Genomic DNA, 15500 nt, shown 5'->3' with positions numbered 1-15500 from the left:
CTACTTAGCCAGAAAGGAGATATAGTCACATCGATCAGGATATCCATATCCCGGACACTGAGGGCACGAGTTTCTGTTGCCCATCGCAAAGCAATCAGGTCCCAACTCGACGTCGGTGGTATCCCGCGAGCCCTGTTATCTGGGTCTGTATGACATAGAAAAGGTTGTCAATATTCTTCTTCTTGCTCTCCAGCTCAATAATACATGAGACTGGCCATCGGGCGACTTGCTTATCTTGAGAAGCTTGTCGATGCTGGCTTCATTTCCTGTATCAGGGTGCACCTTATGTTACGGGGTTCTGTCATGGTGTATGCGTATGTATGTGTATTCATACCTCGTTCTGTGTGCCATGGATGGCGACAAATGATGAAAACTGAGCGTCGCCGTTTCGGCAAGGGCAATTTAGTTACAACGCTTTGCAACGACGCAGTGTAAAGAAACATCGGGATCGGGAGACGACATCCAACAGGACTTGGAGAAAACCCTACATGGATTGGAAAACACTGGTAGAATTGATGTATGTATGTCTGTGTAATGCACAGTCCCCGCTCCCGGGTGACTGACACTCCGCGCGGGTCGTGCTTCTTTTGCGAATGCTTTCGTACAGTCGGAGCGGAGAGGGCGGGAGAGGAAGTGGGGAGAAACCACACGTCCGCGCCAATCTGAACAAAAAGGAGAGCAGTATATGCGTCAATTCGACGATTCGATGTTGAGTCCAATAGGTATCATGACGCTCGCGGCCGGACCAACCTCGTTAACAACCAAAAGTAAGTAAATCAAAAGCCCTTTCCTTTCCCGGGATTCCGTTTCGATCAAGACACCCTAGCATCTCGTCTATCTCAAAAATTGCCAAACTCCTAGATCGCCAGGTTTGGGCGGTTTTCCGTACTCCGGCCCCAAACACCCCATTATAGCAGCTCGCTCGCTTCGCCGCCTTTCACCCCGCGCCCCTCGCGGTAGGCCCACTGAGCTGGCTTTTGTGATGCTTCAGGTGTGGTATCATGTCATGCTGCCCAGCAGATTCGATTCAAACATCATTGTGCGCTCTGTGACCTTGACCGGTTGCCGTGCCGGTTGGGTCGTGAAGTGCTGTTCTCCTCCCGCCCCGCGCCGGCTCGCACCGCGTCGGTGTAACTGGGTATAGGAGGGTGCGAAGGTACGCCGCCGCCGGCCGTAGATGTCCCCCGACTGCGATTGAGGACGCGAATCAACGGCGTGTTCTCGCTGTCCGTGCTGTTTCGGCGACTACCGGCATCAGAGTGATCGGGGCTCGTATACTCGGGTGGAGGGTTCAAAGCATCTTGAAGCCCGAGCCCTACGACGCTCTGCCCTTCGTGTCCACGGTTGGTGCTGCTGCTTGGCTCGCCGCCCTCATCGTCGGAGACAAAATGAGTCAGGGAGATGTCAGTTGGGCTTCTTACGGGACCAGGGCTCCTCGGTGGCAGTACTCTGAAATTTCCGCTTCTTGTCCGCCCATGCTGAGGACCCAGACTAGCCTGCGAGTACGACTGGGTCTGCGAGGGTGACCGCTGCTGGCTGGCAGCTGTGTATCCGTCTTTGCGACCGGCCTCCAGCAGGATGTCGCCCTGCTCAGAGCCGTAGGGTGGAGGCGGAGCAAGACTGCCCGTCATGGGGGCGAGGCCCCACTTCTTGACGTTGGCCTCGATGAAGACGAAGCCGGCCTGGCCAAAGTTGACATGGACGATGCACGGTCCGTTGGCACCGACGGCAGGGAAAAAGTTCTGCGACTTGACTCCGTGGACGACGTCCTCCAACTTCTTGCCGTTGCGTGTGAAAAAAATGGTACCGGTTCGTGGACGATAGCCCACACCGATGACGTCGCCCTGGACGTACTGAGGGCCGTAGGGTGTCCCAGCGAAGGGTTGGTTGCAGCGACGCTGGCCCGCTGACAAGTAGGCTACGGAATGTTTGTGAAAGCCTAGAGGGTTAGCGCCGTGCGGTTCTGCGAGAGAAAGGAATGGACATACCGGGTAGTCTGAACAACGGGTACGGCTTAGTGGCCATGCCGATACTGACCAACGTATTTTCGGGTTTATCGTAGATCTTGGCCTCCCAGTAGTAAACCTCATTTTGTTTAGGCACGGGCAGATTGCTCATGACGGTGCATTCCGAGTCGAAGAACTCAATCTCGGTGCGGCCCTCGACGAAGCAGTTGGCGATTTCTAATTCGGGCTCAAACTCCCAGGCGGAGACGCCCTTTTCTTGAATGGCGAGATACTGGGACAGTGATATATCGGTCTGGATGGACTCAGGCGGGTTCGCCTGGATGAATGCTAGGGTTCGGTCAGTGATGTGCGTGGGGGCATCGTGGTAGCGGCGATGAGGTGCGTACCTTTTGCCCGGAGATACTCGGTCCTCTGCATGTCATCCATGGACTCGAGGGCCTCGGCCTCCTCCCTCGCGAACGCCTGCTCATCGTCGTACTCGCCCGGTCGGCCGATGCGATCAAGGAAGATGCGGCCGCTGGCCGTGTATCTGAAGAAGTAGATGACGAGGAAGATGACGGCGATAAGCACGGCGGAGCCGAACGACGATAGCAATCCGATGACGACGCCATTCAGCGCCGATGACGGGGCCGTGGGTGCCATGGCGGGTAGGCGGCGACGTTTGTCGATTCAACCCGGTCGGTCGGTCGGGGGGACGATGGACGCAAAATGGGATCGGTCGATCGAGGAGAGCGACGGCTGGCGTCACCGCCGCGAAAGCAGCATTCGCGGGCAAATCGACGCTTCGGGGAAGCAGGCGGACAGAAGAGGGAATCGCAGTGGGAAAATGAAGACGAAAGTAGCAGAAGGGAAAATGGAGGGCGTCGGCAGACGAGCTATGCGAGGGCGATGGACCGGCTGGGCGGATTGAGTTAGAACAGAGGCGAGCGGTCGGTGGGTTTTGGTGGGATCAGTGTCAGGATCAGGTTTGGGTCAGACGAGAGCGATTGTCGTCGTCGTTGTCGAGGACATGGATCGGTCGGTCGGGTGGTAGCAGTGAGGGACGTGCCGCTACGACGTATGGACGGTGGATACGTAGTGCGAAAGAGGAAGACAGTCTGGTGACTGACTGGGAGAGAGCAGTGCGAGAGAGGGAGAGAGAGGGAGGGAGGCTGCGTTGCCACACTTCTCCGACTGGCCCAAGTCGCAGGTCGATGGGGCGTAGGCAGGCTGGGCTGTCTGGACTCTCTGGTGCCTGCACTGCTTTTGTTTGTGGCGGGTCCCCTCTCAGCTGAGGGTTGCTGGGCGTGCTGGGCGTACGGCGTAGCGCTGGAGATAGACTTCTTGGGCGTGGCAGGTAGGGGTATTCGATGGGGACCGGGGGAAGGATTCAGTTCTGTGCAGACTGTGCAGCGCAGGGAGGAAGGGGAGTGAGTTGTCGAGGGATGGGACGAAGAGGGGAAGAGGGGAGGGAGCGAGAAAAACAATACACTACGATGTATGAGGGGAGAAAGCAAGGCGTGAGTGAGCAGGAGGGATGGCTGGCTGCACACGGAAACAGGCCGTTCGGTAATCTGTAGTCGTTGGTGTTGTTAGGTGTGGGATAGAGGGACATTTACAGGTTGGGAGGAGGGACAGAAGGGGGGAGCGCAGCGTTGGAAAGAGAAAAAAAAAACATAAAAAAGCAAGGGCAGCAGGGACTCCCGGGCGGCACGGAATTGCAGTCAGTCGATATGTTCAGCGCTTTTAACTCATGCGCAGATGGTATAATGGTGAACTTGTTACGAATAGTATAATCCGACGGCAGGGGAGGGGCGCCACAGATTGATGAAAGCAAAGGAGGGAGGGGGAGAAGAAAAGACGCTGAGAGAAAGTCGTCGTCGTCGTCGTCGTCTTCGGAGAAGTTAGGTCACTCGCAAGTCGCAACTTTGAAGATGCAGGATGTGGACCAATGTACGGGCGCGGCACGGCGCCAAGAAGGCACTTGGGGAACAGGGGCTCCAATACACAATCCTCGGCCAGGTAGCGTTAGAGTCAAAGGTTGTGTTGCTCGACAGGTTCTAACAGGTGGCGGGGGGATCAGGAGTACTGCGGAGTCGCTGTTCCCAATCACCAGTGGCATCTCTGCCCGGTTCTGGGCCTAGATGACGCTGACTGACGGGTCCCCCAGCTCCCGCCTACCAGTCACCCGTCCGTCTTATACGGCTCTGGTGGGAATGGCAGGCCATAGCTGGCTGGGCAGGTAAGGTACGGATACCTGAGAATTCCAAAAGCCCACCCGCAAACTCTCGAGTCCTGCGCCGCAAAAGTGGGTTGTCGAACACCCAACTTGCGCAACAGAGGGACCGACAGGGCCCGGGTTCAATGGGCGATGGCGATGGACGAACTGTACCAGCAAGTCGACCGCCGGATGCACTGGAACCACCGGAGAAAGACGGACACTGAATGAAGACCGGCCGCAGAGAGGAGAGCGTTCCCCTTCCCCTCTGCTTGTTCCCTCCTCAGTTGATGGACAACTCGCTGCGTGCGGAGCAACTGCCCCGACATCAGCCAACCAGGGCATGTCTTTCTGCGCGGTATGTCACTCCATCGCTGATAGTGCTTAGTGCAGTCTAAAATGCACTAGGTGGTGTCCTTCTAGGTACGAAACCCTTACCTACCTTAGGTACCTACATACCTAAGGTATGTAGGTACGAAACACTCACATTGGCCCGCTGTTCTTTTCTTTCTTTTTATTATTATTCCTGCTTACACTACCCCTTGGTCCCTAACGCTGCAGGGGGTGAATAAAATCATTAATCAACTCGACCGACTATCGACGACATACCGGGCCTCTTCAGCCGCTCCCTGCCCGCCCGGCTCCGTACATCGCGCCCTTCGCAAACCTCATCCCGCTAAAGCCACGTCCGCCAGCAAGCAACTCCCAGGACAGACACAGCGACAGCACCCGGTGACGTCCGACGGGGGCTGCGACAACAATGGAGCCACCAAAGACAAGACTCACGCATAAACAACGCCCGCCCGGACGGTTAAGCCTAAGCATAAGCCATAGCCATGCCGGGTCAAGGACACGCCCCCTACTTACGCACACGACGCAGTCGAATCCAGCCATGGACGGCTCTGGAATGGTGGCAGGGTGACTTGCAATCCTGGCGCAGCCCGCTAGTTTCAACAGGAATCGCATTGGGGTTTCATGCTCTGGGCCAATTCCTTCACAACTGGCAACGACCCCATCGACCCCTCCCTCCCCATCCACGCCTGTGCTCACCTGCAATCCCTTGTTCTTCTCCCACTGTTCCATTGTGTCGTCCGTCGCCTCCAATATTGGCATTCTTTGTTTCGTGTTCTGTCCGGAACAGCACGTACATGTCGAGCCAAGTTTGCTCTGCCGGGGAGCGGTGTTCCGCTGGCCGCCATTGTCGACTGAGACAGCCGGCCGCTCCCTTCACGCGAGGAGCCAACGACATGCGCCTGGTCTTACCCTTCCCGAAGTCAACGGTTGAGACAACCGTCGCGATGTCTTGATGTCGCCTTCAGGTGTCTCCCATTCCTCCTAACGCCCGGAACCGTTACCGTCACCAACGCACCGATTGACCAAGCTACAAGCTCCCCTTCCTCCTCCTCGTGTTTTCGGAACCAATCGTCAAAGGGCTGCATTCCAGCCCCTCCCGCGTCCGTGTTCGGGTCCGAGTGGGTCCGTTCCTTCGTCGTGGCTAGAAGAATAAGGAAGGCTGGGAACGACGCGGCCGGCGACAGTGAGCTGTCAGTGCTCATGGTCTGTCCCAGTTGTTGAATTGACCACGGCGCTATCAAGGTGTCATTCCGTCGACGGCGCCCGACGCCCCTGCCGCACAGTCGCTATCCTTAGTGGGAAGCGGCGGGCACCCACCCATCTGCGATGCAGCTCAGAACGTCGACCTGGCCCCCGCCGTATGGCCGGCGCGCCCCTACTCGCCCCACTTTACTCCGATGTGGGAGATCGGCCGGACGCATGGCTTTGCCCCACTTCGGGACCCGAGTCTCACTCTAGGCCTGCGCAAAGGTCGACGTCGCTTCTCGCATGGTTCTTTCCTCCACGATGGATACATCGTGTATTTCTCCTTCTTCTTTTCTTCTCGACAAGTGCAACTCATCACCCCCCTGATTGAAACTACAAGCATACTTATCTAAGCAGCCACCACTCACTCACCCTGGGTCGTCTTGTTGCTTCCATGCTCTGAATCACTCGCCATGAAACCCCAAACATGCTTCCACTTCTCCTCCGATCCGAAGCGTCACCGTCACTGGAACAGCTCAGCGCTGGCAAAGACACCGACTCACAGTGTTGAGCAAGTCACTCACCATATAACCGCACTTGTCAGAGGTTTGAGGTCATTTAAGATTGCGGCCAAACAGACGGTAGGGACGACCTAAAGAACGGCTGCAGAAATTTCATCCCATCTTTCTACACTGATCCACCTCCTTTCTATCGTATCTCCATAACATCTTCACCGCAACCCATTCTGGTCCTGTCCATCGAGAAAACCTTGCTTTATATTCACTGTGCCCATCTCCGATGCCTTCTCCGGGACTTATGAGGAAGCAGTTTCCCAGCAGTCAGTCTGAAAGCCTCCTAGTTCAACCAAATTTTCTAGAACAGCACTCGCCTTTAGAGATGTTGACCTCTATTTGACCTAAACCTAAGGCATTGTTATACATCATACATACATTCCCCGACATCTTTGAGGGATGAATACGATGAATTCTGTCGAGTTTGCCTGCCCCTACCAGGCTCGCACAAGCATCCGTTTTCAACTACACCCTCGAAAGGAAAAACGGAGTACTTGCCGTCACTTCAAAGAGGGGAGGTGCATTTTCCGGTGGAACCCGAATCAATGCAGATTCCCACATCGCCCACAGCATGCACCCCGGTCTGAAGACACCGACCCTCTGTACTTGGGCTACTACTTGAATGAGGCTGGCCATGGCGGAAGAAACATCTTTTATTGTCATTCGGCGGTATTATCGCCTGGGTTTATGGTGGAACCTCGTCGGGTTGCTGCCGGTTGTCATCCTCAGCGGATGGAAGGCTACTACGGCCATCCGAGTGTCCCCCAGGACGTCATTCCTGAGTGCTACAGCCTGCCCACATCTGCTGCAGGCCAGTACAACTACACTCAGGGCTCCCAGATCTACCAGGGCCAGGGCCATAAACCTTACGAGCTCTCTTCAGCGCCTGCCGACTCGTCCTCCATCGCGCTTCTGAGACGTTACTCATCGCTATGCGTACCTCACGCAGGAGACGCAAAAACTACTCCGCCTCATAATCTCCTCGTCAATCCGGAGAAATGCAAGCGGGAGCGCAGCAAGGCTTGTTGGTACGGGAGGGATTGCAAGAAGCCCGGTTGCTACTACCGCCACGATACCGTGAATGAGGGGGGCGATGACAGGTTTCCTGGGTCCGCTAGCGCTGATTCGGAGCACAACATGAAAGGGGCGGGCGTCCAAGTGAGCCCTATCGGCCGACAGATCCCGACTAAGATTGACGTCTCAACCGTCGCCGGAGACGGACATCCCGAAAAGAAGCCCTCCGGCGACCACTGGCACAGCATCTCAAAACGCGCCCCGCCGCTGGTAGTGAACGGTACCAACTATAGCCGTTGTGCCGAAAACATTACCGCCACCGCCGCCTAGAATACCGTACGCTTCGACTTACAAGACAACGAGGGTATAGAAGGGCGAGTTGAGGGGGGCGGGAAGGCATTTGGGAGCAAGGCTGGCTGATTGTGAGGAACGACCTTGACGACTAACCATTACGGCTGACCGATGGGTGAAGCTGTAGGTGGTGATGAATTGAGGGCTAGACAAATGTGGTTATCGTGAGGAGGCGATGGAGTGTTCACTGCTTGTGGGCGAAATTGGATGTAATTGTTACTAGAGGCTCTCGACAAATGTAGACAGCGGCTTCCGCAAAAAGCAAGAACAATATTGATGACCTAAAAGCACGATGCATTGATGTTTTGGTTCCGATGCCAACGCTCTACACCCGACTCCATGCACAAAGGGACGTTCTCGGAGCGTCCGCTGGGTAATCTGTACTGTACAACAACCCGTGTCCCATCCCATCCCGGACTTTATGTCTCGCTATGCCAACAAAGCCTGCTGTTCCTCCGCTTGTCGCTGATCTCCCCCATGAGTCTCTCTACGAGCCTCGTCTCTGTTCTCCACTTCATTGCGTCCGGCGTCCTCGGCCGCCTCGTCGATATTTTGGGGCTCGGCGTTTGCTGCAGCCTCTGCGGTGGCGGCGGCAGCGGCAGCAGCTTCAGCTTCCTCCCTTCTAAGACGCTCCGCGCGAGCCTCAGCCTCAAGGTGGGCGATGTGGCGTTCCGCAACACCTGGTGCAATACTTGCGAGGAAAAGAAGTCCAGCTCTCTCAAGCCGACGTACCTGATCCATGAGCCAGTTCGCATTGTCTTGCCTGCGCTGCGCCACCAGTCTAGCGGCGGCGCGCGTCGGGTCCGGCTGCCCGTTCGGTCCAACGATCGGTTGGTCATCTCGAGGACGGACGGGTTCGTTGGCGTTGTTCGGCGCGGCGAGGGGAATCAGATTCTCCATATGACGCCTGACGGGCCCCACAGCCTGGTCGAAGCGATTGTTAAGCAGGCCCGTGTTCAGGACGAATATGCTAACGGCAATGAACACCACGGTGAACAATCTCGACCAACTAGCATTGGGAGACGTGAACCACCACACGAACAGACCGAGTCTAACAACGAGCCAGAAGTGTGGCCATATCTGGGCAATCAATGGGGCGATGCCCGGGTTGTTGGGATGAGCTGGCACGGCGGCTGCTTGTGGTTGTGCTTGGGGCTGAAGCAATGGCTGAGCTTCTGGCTGCGCCTGAGCTGCTTGGGGCTCGGCGGCCTGCGGCGGCTGCTGCTCTTCCTGATGGGCTGGTGGCGTCACGAAAGCTGACGGCCAGGTCATGTTCTGGGGGCGAGCCCTCATTCTAGCAAGAGCCGAGGCCGTTGGGTGAAGAGCTGAAGTGTTATGAAGCGGCATCCTGGCAGAAGGGGTATAGTAGGAGTCCGTGGCGTTGTTGATCAAGATGGCTCGGGGGCCATGGGGCGAGGACAGGATATAAACCTCTGGGCCAGACTGTGCTTGCCGTTGAGCATTCGCAGAGTGACTGCTGCCACCGCTGACTGAGCGTGCAGTTGGATCAGGCGTGGGCCGTCTGCTGCTGGCTCTAGAACCGGGTGTTGGGTAGTAAGGGGTGGTGACACCCACGGAGGAACCGCCGTTGGCGATAGAGGTGCTGGAGGCGCTTCTCTGCATGGCAGTCGTCATGGCCAAAGTCGCTTGGTTGGTATCAGCTGCTCGGAGGATGTTCTGCACATCGACAGGCGACAGAGCCGTCGTAGTGCTCTGGCCACCGGGTTGAAGGACGTTCAGCGATCCGCCAAGCAAGGTCTCATTGACTGTTACGCGGTACGGCTGGCCGTTCGGCATGAGACCCTCCCTGACATACATTTGCACGTCTGGGTTGTTTAGCGGGCTGACCCGTCCGCGAGTGGTTTCCGCGGGATTGGGAGTGGCGGCGGGTGTGTCGCCGGCACCATGCAGGCCCACAGAGGCTCTCATCGCTTGATTCTGATTGATCTGCTGGTGTGCCATGGCCCTGTTCATGGCCTCGCGTTGCAGCCCATTCATCCACGCGGCCATGCTCTGGTGCTGTTGCATCTGGATCTGCTGGAGCTGCTGCGGCGTCAAGTTCGCGGGTATCTGGGACGGCGTCACGAAAGGGAGGGGGTTGTTCGCGGCGGGATGCAACGGGGCTCGTCTCGTGAAGGTTGCCGCCGTAGGCTGACTACCGTGGTGATGTGCCTGGTGAGGCTGGCCAAAGGCGTGGTGGAAATGAGCAGTCGGCGGCGCCGGGCTCGTGCCCCTAGCGACTGCCGGAGTAGGGGCCGTGGAGAGCTGGGGTTCGGCGACATCTCGAAGCACGAGGTGAATCGTCTGCTGATCGGTGGTGCGAATCTGTATACACACGTCAGTCAGCTGCGTGTGGCATAGTCGGAAGAGGGGGGGGACGCACGACTTCCTCGCCGATGACGCCGAGGAGAGTCTCCCCGTCCGGTTGCAAGACTCGCCCGCGATAGATAAGTCGTTGTTGAGAATCGCTCGGCTTCAGAGGAAGAGCCTGGCGAATCTTTTCCTTGAGCTGTCCAACGGTCGTCGTGGCTGCGAGACCAGGGAACACCAAGGGTCGGTTGGAGTTCGCTGCGGTTGAGGGCGACAGCACCTGTAGATTTACGGACAGGTGGTCACAAGCAGCCTCTGGCGCAGGGCGCGCGGCCGAAGACGAGCCTTCAGAGGCCATGGTGAGGCCTATCGGTCATGCCACGCAGAGCGCGGCGCGGCAGCTTCGTTCTAGCGTTCGCGAAAGGCGGGTTGTCGTGGTTGCCTCGAGGACACGATGCTCATGTCACTGTGTTCGTACCTAGACGTGGAAATTTAGGACATGTGTTGCTCTCCGACTGTACGCTGCAGGCAACGTAGCTCAGGTACGAGACCCGCTGGCCTCACTAAAACGAGGGTACGTAGCCTGTCACCGGGGACCAAGAGGCTCGACCCATGCACGGCGTCCCGATTAGGCGGAAAGTTGAAGGGCGATTATGTAACCACATCCCAGTTTATTCGGAAACAGCGAGAAAAGGAAACCCAGCGACCACCTCGCCCCATGGATGTACCCTTGATTAGGTAGGTCCAAAAATGGAGGCTTATGGGATGTTGACTCAAGATGGAGCATGACGTCTACTTTGCAACCGTACATCCCATCAATCTTTCGGAGCATGGGAGCTTGCCAAAGGTCTCTCTTGTAACTGGATATGAAGGCAATGCTGCGTTAGACGGATGTGTTGCCGACACTCGCCAATTGGCAGGGTCTTGTTCGGAGCCCAGAGCAATCCCGTCAACTTAAAGGGACGGACGACTCTCTTGGCGTCTCTACCCTTCTCCCCCCTCCCAGCATCCTGCCGCTACTGATGGACATCTAATCCCAACTGAGTTTCATAATCCTGTCCAAAATCCTTCCTATCCCTAGTCGGGCCTCGAATTTTGTCTCCAGTACTGTCACGAGCCCTATTCTAAACCCGCTAATCGCGTCATATAAGACCTCCTTTTAGCAACCTTTTGGAAGCCGGCGGCAGGCTACTTGGGGTAGGAGAGGTGTAATGACGCCCTAGAAATAACAGTCTTCGCCCCAGTGTTGGAGGCCGGCAAGTGTGAGGGGCATCTTCTAGTTTCTCCATGGTCTCTTTGTGTTGCGTGTTACTGAGAACCACAATCGTGTTGCTTAGGTTCATTAGGTATACACAATGACGGCCAGCTCGTTGAGATTCTCGCTCATCATTGGCATCTGTTCGTGTTGCCCCAGTCCGAGATCTTGAGTGGCTTGAATGGCTCCAATGAGAGTCTGCCGGGATAGTTGTCCGGCGGTCATCTGTTCATTAATGTCTTGGACGGCTTCAGGGAGAGTCTGTGGGGATCGCTGCACAGCAACTGTAGTTCCATTGTGGTTTAAGATGGCTTCGGCGAGAGCTCTGTTGGACAACCGGCTCAAGTTGGACGGGTGCAATCCATCGACCGGCGCACGCTACAACTGGTCCGAAAATTTTCTGATGCAGTAGATCGGAATTGGTGTGAAGGATGACGTGATACTGCAAATCGGTTGCATTCTCGGTTGCAGAGCCACAACAGGTAATGCGTGGTGGCGAACGACTTGGACACTGCTGGTCTGAACCAATTTTAACCAGCTGGTCGGTCAACATATGGAAAGTAATGGAGACGAACCCCAACTACCAGCATGATGAATGCTCATACATGTTTACCTTAGATGTATAGGTGCTAACATGGCTGATGCGCATAGGGAATTGTAGTGATCCCTGGGCGTTCCTAGGGCGTAGTTGGTCTAGTGATGATGAGTTGTATAGTTGGGGTGAATTGGATGTTGTGACATGGGCCATGCTGCGGGTATAGGTAAGTAGAGGGCGTGGAAGCTACCGGAGAGTAAGCTTCACGTAAGTGAGGCACTGGTTCGAACGGTTGCCGTCTGGACATGGAACTAGCAATGGTTTCGAGGCGACAAAATGCGAAGTGCTCCACGTGGGGATCATAAGGGATCCATGGCCGAGCTCATCTTTTTACCTCGTGACCAAAAAGAGGCTATTCCTACCTTCCACAAGTCAAAGAACACTGAATATCTCATCTTCAAAGTATTTTGGTGGTTTCACCGAAATGTTGTAGTAAGTAGAAACCAGAAATCAAGTGTGTGAAGAAGATTGTGAATGTCGCCGGTCATCCTCCAAAAGCCCGTTGGTAGGCGTCCATAAAGACCAGGCGTGAAAGACCCAAGGCAGGAAATCGAAGTATCTAACATGAGAGATATGTTACTTGGTCCCAGAGGCTTCAATTGGCCAGGAGCATAGAGTGAGGTCTGGCGAAGATCGAAGCCGGGACACAGGAAGTGAGTGATGATGGATGGCCCCCAAAATAGACTAGCGCCCACATGGTTCGTGCTGCGTCATGCCACAGCTGTCGCCCGACCTGCAAGATCTTATCGCAAGCGCGGCTGCTCGTCTCAACTGTCATCCATCGTCTGGCCACTGCCGTTCCCCGCAAACCCCAGCAAAGCTTCAGGCCCGAATCCCGTCAGTCGAACGAGGCCCTTCGGACGTCATGGCCACGCTGTACGCTCGCCAGAGCCGACTACGGGCCACCAACTTCTTCTCCCTTCAGGGGCCCTACGCCTCGACCCGATGCTTCTCCCAGCACCAGCAGCGCCCGCGCTTCTCCTCCCGCCTGCGTCACGCCCTCAAGAACTCAAAGGTCCAATGGTACCAGATCCCCGTCGGCGTCGGCATCGGATTCCTGGGCCTGGTACAGTTCTACAAGGTATCGTCGCGCGAGCGTGAGAAGCAGGAGAGAGACGACGTTCAGGATGGCGCGCCGCTCAAGAAGCGCGCAAAGATCAGGCCCGATGGACCTTGGCAAGTCCAGGTTATGTCAACACTCCCCCTGAAGGCCATCTCGAGGCTCTGGGGTCGGTTCAACGAATTGACTATTCCATACTACCTGCGTGTCCCCGGGTTCAAACTCTACTCGTGGATTTTCGGCGTCAAGTAGGGCAACCTTCCGTTCCAAGTATACCCACGTGCTAACCAACATCTCGATAGCTTGTCTGAAGTCGCCGAGTCCGACCTGCACGTGTACCCGAACCTCGCCTCCTTCTTTTACCGTCAGCTCAAGCCCGGTGTCCGTCCCCTCGACCCGAATTCCAACGCCCTGCTCTCGCCGTCTGACGGTCGGGTTCTGCAATACGGCCAGATTGAAGGGGGAGATATCGAGCAGGTTAAGGGCATGACGTACAGCGTCGATGCCCTCCTCGGCAAGAACACTCCCACGCCCAGCATCGCGAGCGGCTGGTCTACGCCACAAGAAACCGAGGCCGCGAAGGCGAACAACCTTTCCCCCGACGAAGACCTCGTCAAGACTGACGAGGAGTTCGCCCGCGTGAACGGCATTTCCTACACCGTCCCTAGCCTTCTGTCGGGCGCCGCCATGGCCCAGCGGCAAGGGTCACTCAAGGACGAGGCCGGCGAGCACCCGTCGGCATCTGCCGTCTCTGAAGTCCGTGCCGACCTTGCTCTCGGCGAGAAGCCCTGGTACGATCTTATCTCGCCCGACAGCAAGACCTCCCTTTACTACGCCGTTATTTACCTCGCCCCCGGAGATTACCACCGCTTTCATTCGCCCGCAAACTGGGTCGTCGAGCGCCGCCGTCACTTCGCTGGCGAGCTCTTCAGCGTCTCCCCCTACCTGCAACGCACCTTACCCGGCCTCTTTACCCTCAACGAGCGAGTTGTTCTGCTTGGCCGATGGCGCTATGGTTTCTTCAGCTATGTGCCCGTTGGCGCCACCAACGTTGGCTCCATCAAGATCAACTTCGATCGGGAGCTGCGCACCAACAGCCTGACGACCGATACGGCGGCTGACCGGGCCGCCGAGGAGGCCGCGAACCGCGGCGAGCCGTACGCGGGATTCGCCGAGGCTACCTATGCCTCGGCCAGTCCTGTGCTAGGTGGTCATGCGCTGCGGAGAGGTGAAGAGATGGGTGGGTTCCAGCTCGGAAGCACGATCGTGCTGGTCTTCGAGGCGCCCACCGAGAGCAAGACCGCCGAGGACAAGACCGGATGGAGGTGGGCTGTTGAGAAAGGCCAGACGATCAAGATGGGTCAGGCGTTGGGCTATGTCGATGAGGAGTAAAAGGAACTCTCGTCTCAAGAGGACACACAATGTACAAAACACATACATATAATGGCCAAAAGCGTTGCGATGCATATCCGAGGCACAAGATACCGATAAGACTATTTGATCCAGTAGGTACACCATCTGACCATGCAGTCAGCGCCAGCGGCGTGGCGTCAGATGCTTAATACAAACCCCAGGTTCCGATTGGCTACCACGATCTGCCGTGATCTGAGTGCCAATCGATCTCACTTGCATCTTGCGAACGATGGGACGACAGTGCTTGAAATCGCTCAATACGTAAATTCATTAAATCGATCGCTAAAATGTCTATGTGAATAAAGCGGGCTCGCCACTTTTGAACTACAGCCCGGCACATGCAGTTCTCTATACGTGTTCCTCAGACCAACTTATCACCTTCCAAGCGGTCGCATTCAGCATATCTAGGAGCTGAAGGTCTTGAAGATCTCCTCAATGGGCTTGAACTCCTTGGGGCCGGCTTCGCCGGTCTTGCCGCCAAAGACGAGCTGGGCGTTGAGCTTCCAGCTAGCGGGAACCTTCCACTCGGCGGCGACCTGCTGGTCGACGAGAGGGTTATAGTGCTGGAGGTTGGCACCGAGACCCTCGGCCTCGAGGGCGGTCCAGAGGGTGTACTGAAGCATGGCGTCGGACTGGTTGGCCCAGACGGGGAAGCGGTCGGCGTAGGCGGCGAACTTCTCCTGGAAGGCGTTGACCACGTCCTGGTCCTCGAAGAAGAGAACGGAGCCGGCGGCACCCTTGAACATGTTCATCTTGCCGCTAGTGGACTCCCACTGCTCGGCTGGGACGATAGCCTTGAGGATGTTGGCGGTAATGTCCCAGAATTTCTCGTGCTCGGCGCCGTGCAGAACGACGACGCGGTTGGACTGAGAGTTGAAGGAGGAGGGCACATGGCGGAGGGCCTCCTTAACGATCTCGTCGACGCGCTCTCGAGAGAGGGGGATGTCCTTGGACAGCGGGTAGTAGCTGCGGCGGTTCTTGGCGGCCTCAAGGATGGAGTTGGCGCTGAGGGCAGACATCTTGGAGGTTGTGGTGGTGAAGGTTCGGGGGAAGGAAGGTTGGTTTGTTGGGATGGTGGCTTTGGGATGAAGTCGGGAGAGTCTTCGGGTTACTTGGATGGCTGTTCGTGTGAAGAAGATCATGGCAGTATCCAGATGCGAGGTGTCCAGATGTGAGGTGTCAATGGGTTATATAGTAGAAGATTTGGAAAGGACGTCTCAGAACCCG

At 56.5% G+C, this 15500-nt stretch overlaps 5 protein-coding genes across 5 annotated transcripts; 2 read left to right on the top strand and 3 right to left on the bottom strand.

Moving 5' to 3' along the window:
• Positions 1 to 450: 450 nt before the first annotated feature.
• On the bottom strand, positions 451 to 3973 carry CDEST_14741 (Putative B30.2/SPRY domain, concanavalin A-like lectin/glucanase domain superfamily). The gene is made up of 3 exons (XM_062930897.1): positions 2354 to 3973; positions 1989 to 2294; positions 451 to 1939 (listed from the first exon to the last, which is right to left on the bottom strand). The coding sequence occupies exons 1-3, from the start codon at positions 2607 to 2609 to the stop codon at positions 1035 to 1037; spliced, it is 1467 nt and encodes a 488-aa protein (XP_062786948.1). The 5' UTR covers positions 2610 to 3973; the 3' UTR covers positions 451 to 1034.
• A 2313-nt stretch (positions 3974 to 6286) lies between these two features.
• CDEST_14740 (Putative Zinc finger, CCCH-type) lies at positions 6287 to 7637 on the top strand. The gene has a single exon (XM_062930896.1). The coding sequence runs from the start codon at positions 6675 to 6677 to the stop codon at positions 7617 to 7619; it is 945 nt and encodes a 314-aa protein (XP_062786947.1). The 5' UTR covers positions 6287 to 6674; the 3' UTR covers positions 7620 to 7637.
• A 1-nt stretch (position 7638) lies between these two features.
• CDEST_14739 (Putative Ubiquitin-like domain-containing protein) lies at positions 7639 to 10497 on the bottom strand. Its single transcript, XM_062930895.1, has 2 exons — positions 10024 to 10497; positions 7639 to 9965 (listed from the first exon to the last, which is right to left on the bottom strand). The coding sequence occupies exons 1-2, from the start codon at positions 10306 to 10308 to the stop codon at positions 8070 to 8072; spliced, it is 2181 nt and encodes a 726-aa protein (XP_062786946.1). The 5' UTR covers positions 10309 to 10497; the 3' UTR covers positions 7639 to 8069.
• Positions 10498 to 12512: 2015 nt separating this feature from the next.
• On the top strand, positions 12513 to 14655 carry CDEST_14738 (Putative phosphatidylserine decarboxylase, eukaryotic type 1; the record flags this gene model as incomplete). The annotated part of the gene is made up of 2 exons (XM_062930894.1): positions 12513 to 13108; positions 13163 to 14655. The coding sequence occupies 2 exons, from the start codon at positions 12513 to 12515 to the stop codon at positions 14250 to 14252; spliced, it is 1686 nt and encodes a 561-aa protein (XP_062786945.1). The 3' UTR covers positions 14253 to 14655.
• Position 14656: 1 nt separating this feature from the next.
• Positions 14657 to 15475, bottom strand: CDEST_14737 (Putative nitroreductase). The gene has a single exon (XM_062930893.1). The coding sequence runs from the start codon at positions 15413 to 15415 to the stop codon at positions 14678 to 14680; it is 738 nt and encodes a 245-aa protein (XP_062786944.1). The 5' UTR covers positions 15416 to 15475; the 3' UTR covers positions 14657 to 14677.
• Positions 15476 to 15500: the final 25 nt, after the last annotated feature.

Source organism: Colletotrichum destructivum, chromosome 10, assembly GCF_034447905.1.
Source record: "Colletotrichum destructivum chromosome 10, complete sequence".
NCBI lineage: Eukaryota > Fungi > Ascomycota > Sordariomycetes > Glomerellales > Glomerellaceae > Colletotrichum > Colletotrichum destructivum.
The sequence above is the reverse complement of the archived record's forward strand: the minus strand, read 5'-3'. Positions and strand labels throughout refer to the sequence as shown.

Excerpts from the sequence above, each read along its gene's own strand:
- CDEST_14741 (XM_062930897.1), bottom strand. The coding sequence starts at position 2,609 with ATGGCACCCACGGCCCCGTCATCGGCGCTGAATGGCGTCGTCATCGGA. Across the intron at positions 2,295-2,353 it reads CGAGTATCTCCGGGCAAAAG|CATTCATCCAGGCGAACCCG; the intron begins GTACGCACCTCA and ends ACCGAACCCTAG. Across the intron at positions 1,940-1,988 it reads CCCGTTGTTCAGACTACCCG|GCTTTCACAAACATTCCGTA; the intron begins GTATGTCCATTC and ends CTAACCCTCTAG.
- CDEST_14740 (XM_062930896.1), top strand. The coding sequence starts at position 6,675 with ATGAATACGATGAATTCTGTCGAGTTTGCCTGCCCCTACCAGGCTCGC.
- CDEST_14739 (XM_062930895.1), bottom strand. The coding sequence starts at position 10,308 with ATGGCCTCTGAAGGCTCGTCTTCGGCCGCGCGCCCTGCGCCAGAGGCT. Across the intron at positions 9,966-10,023 it reads GCGTCATCGGCGAGGAAGTC|ATTCGCACCACCGATCAGCA; the intron begins GTGCGTCCCCCC and ends GTGTGTATACAG.
- CDEST_14737 (XM_062930893.1), bottom strand. The coding sequence starts at position 15,415 with ATGATCTTCTTCACACGAACAGCCATCCAAGTAACCCGAAGACTCTCC.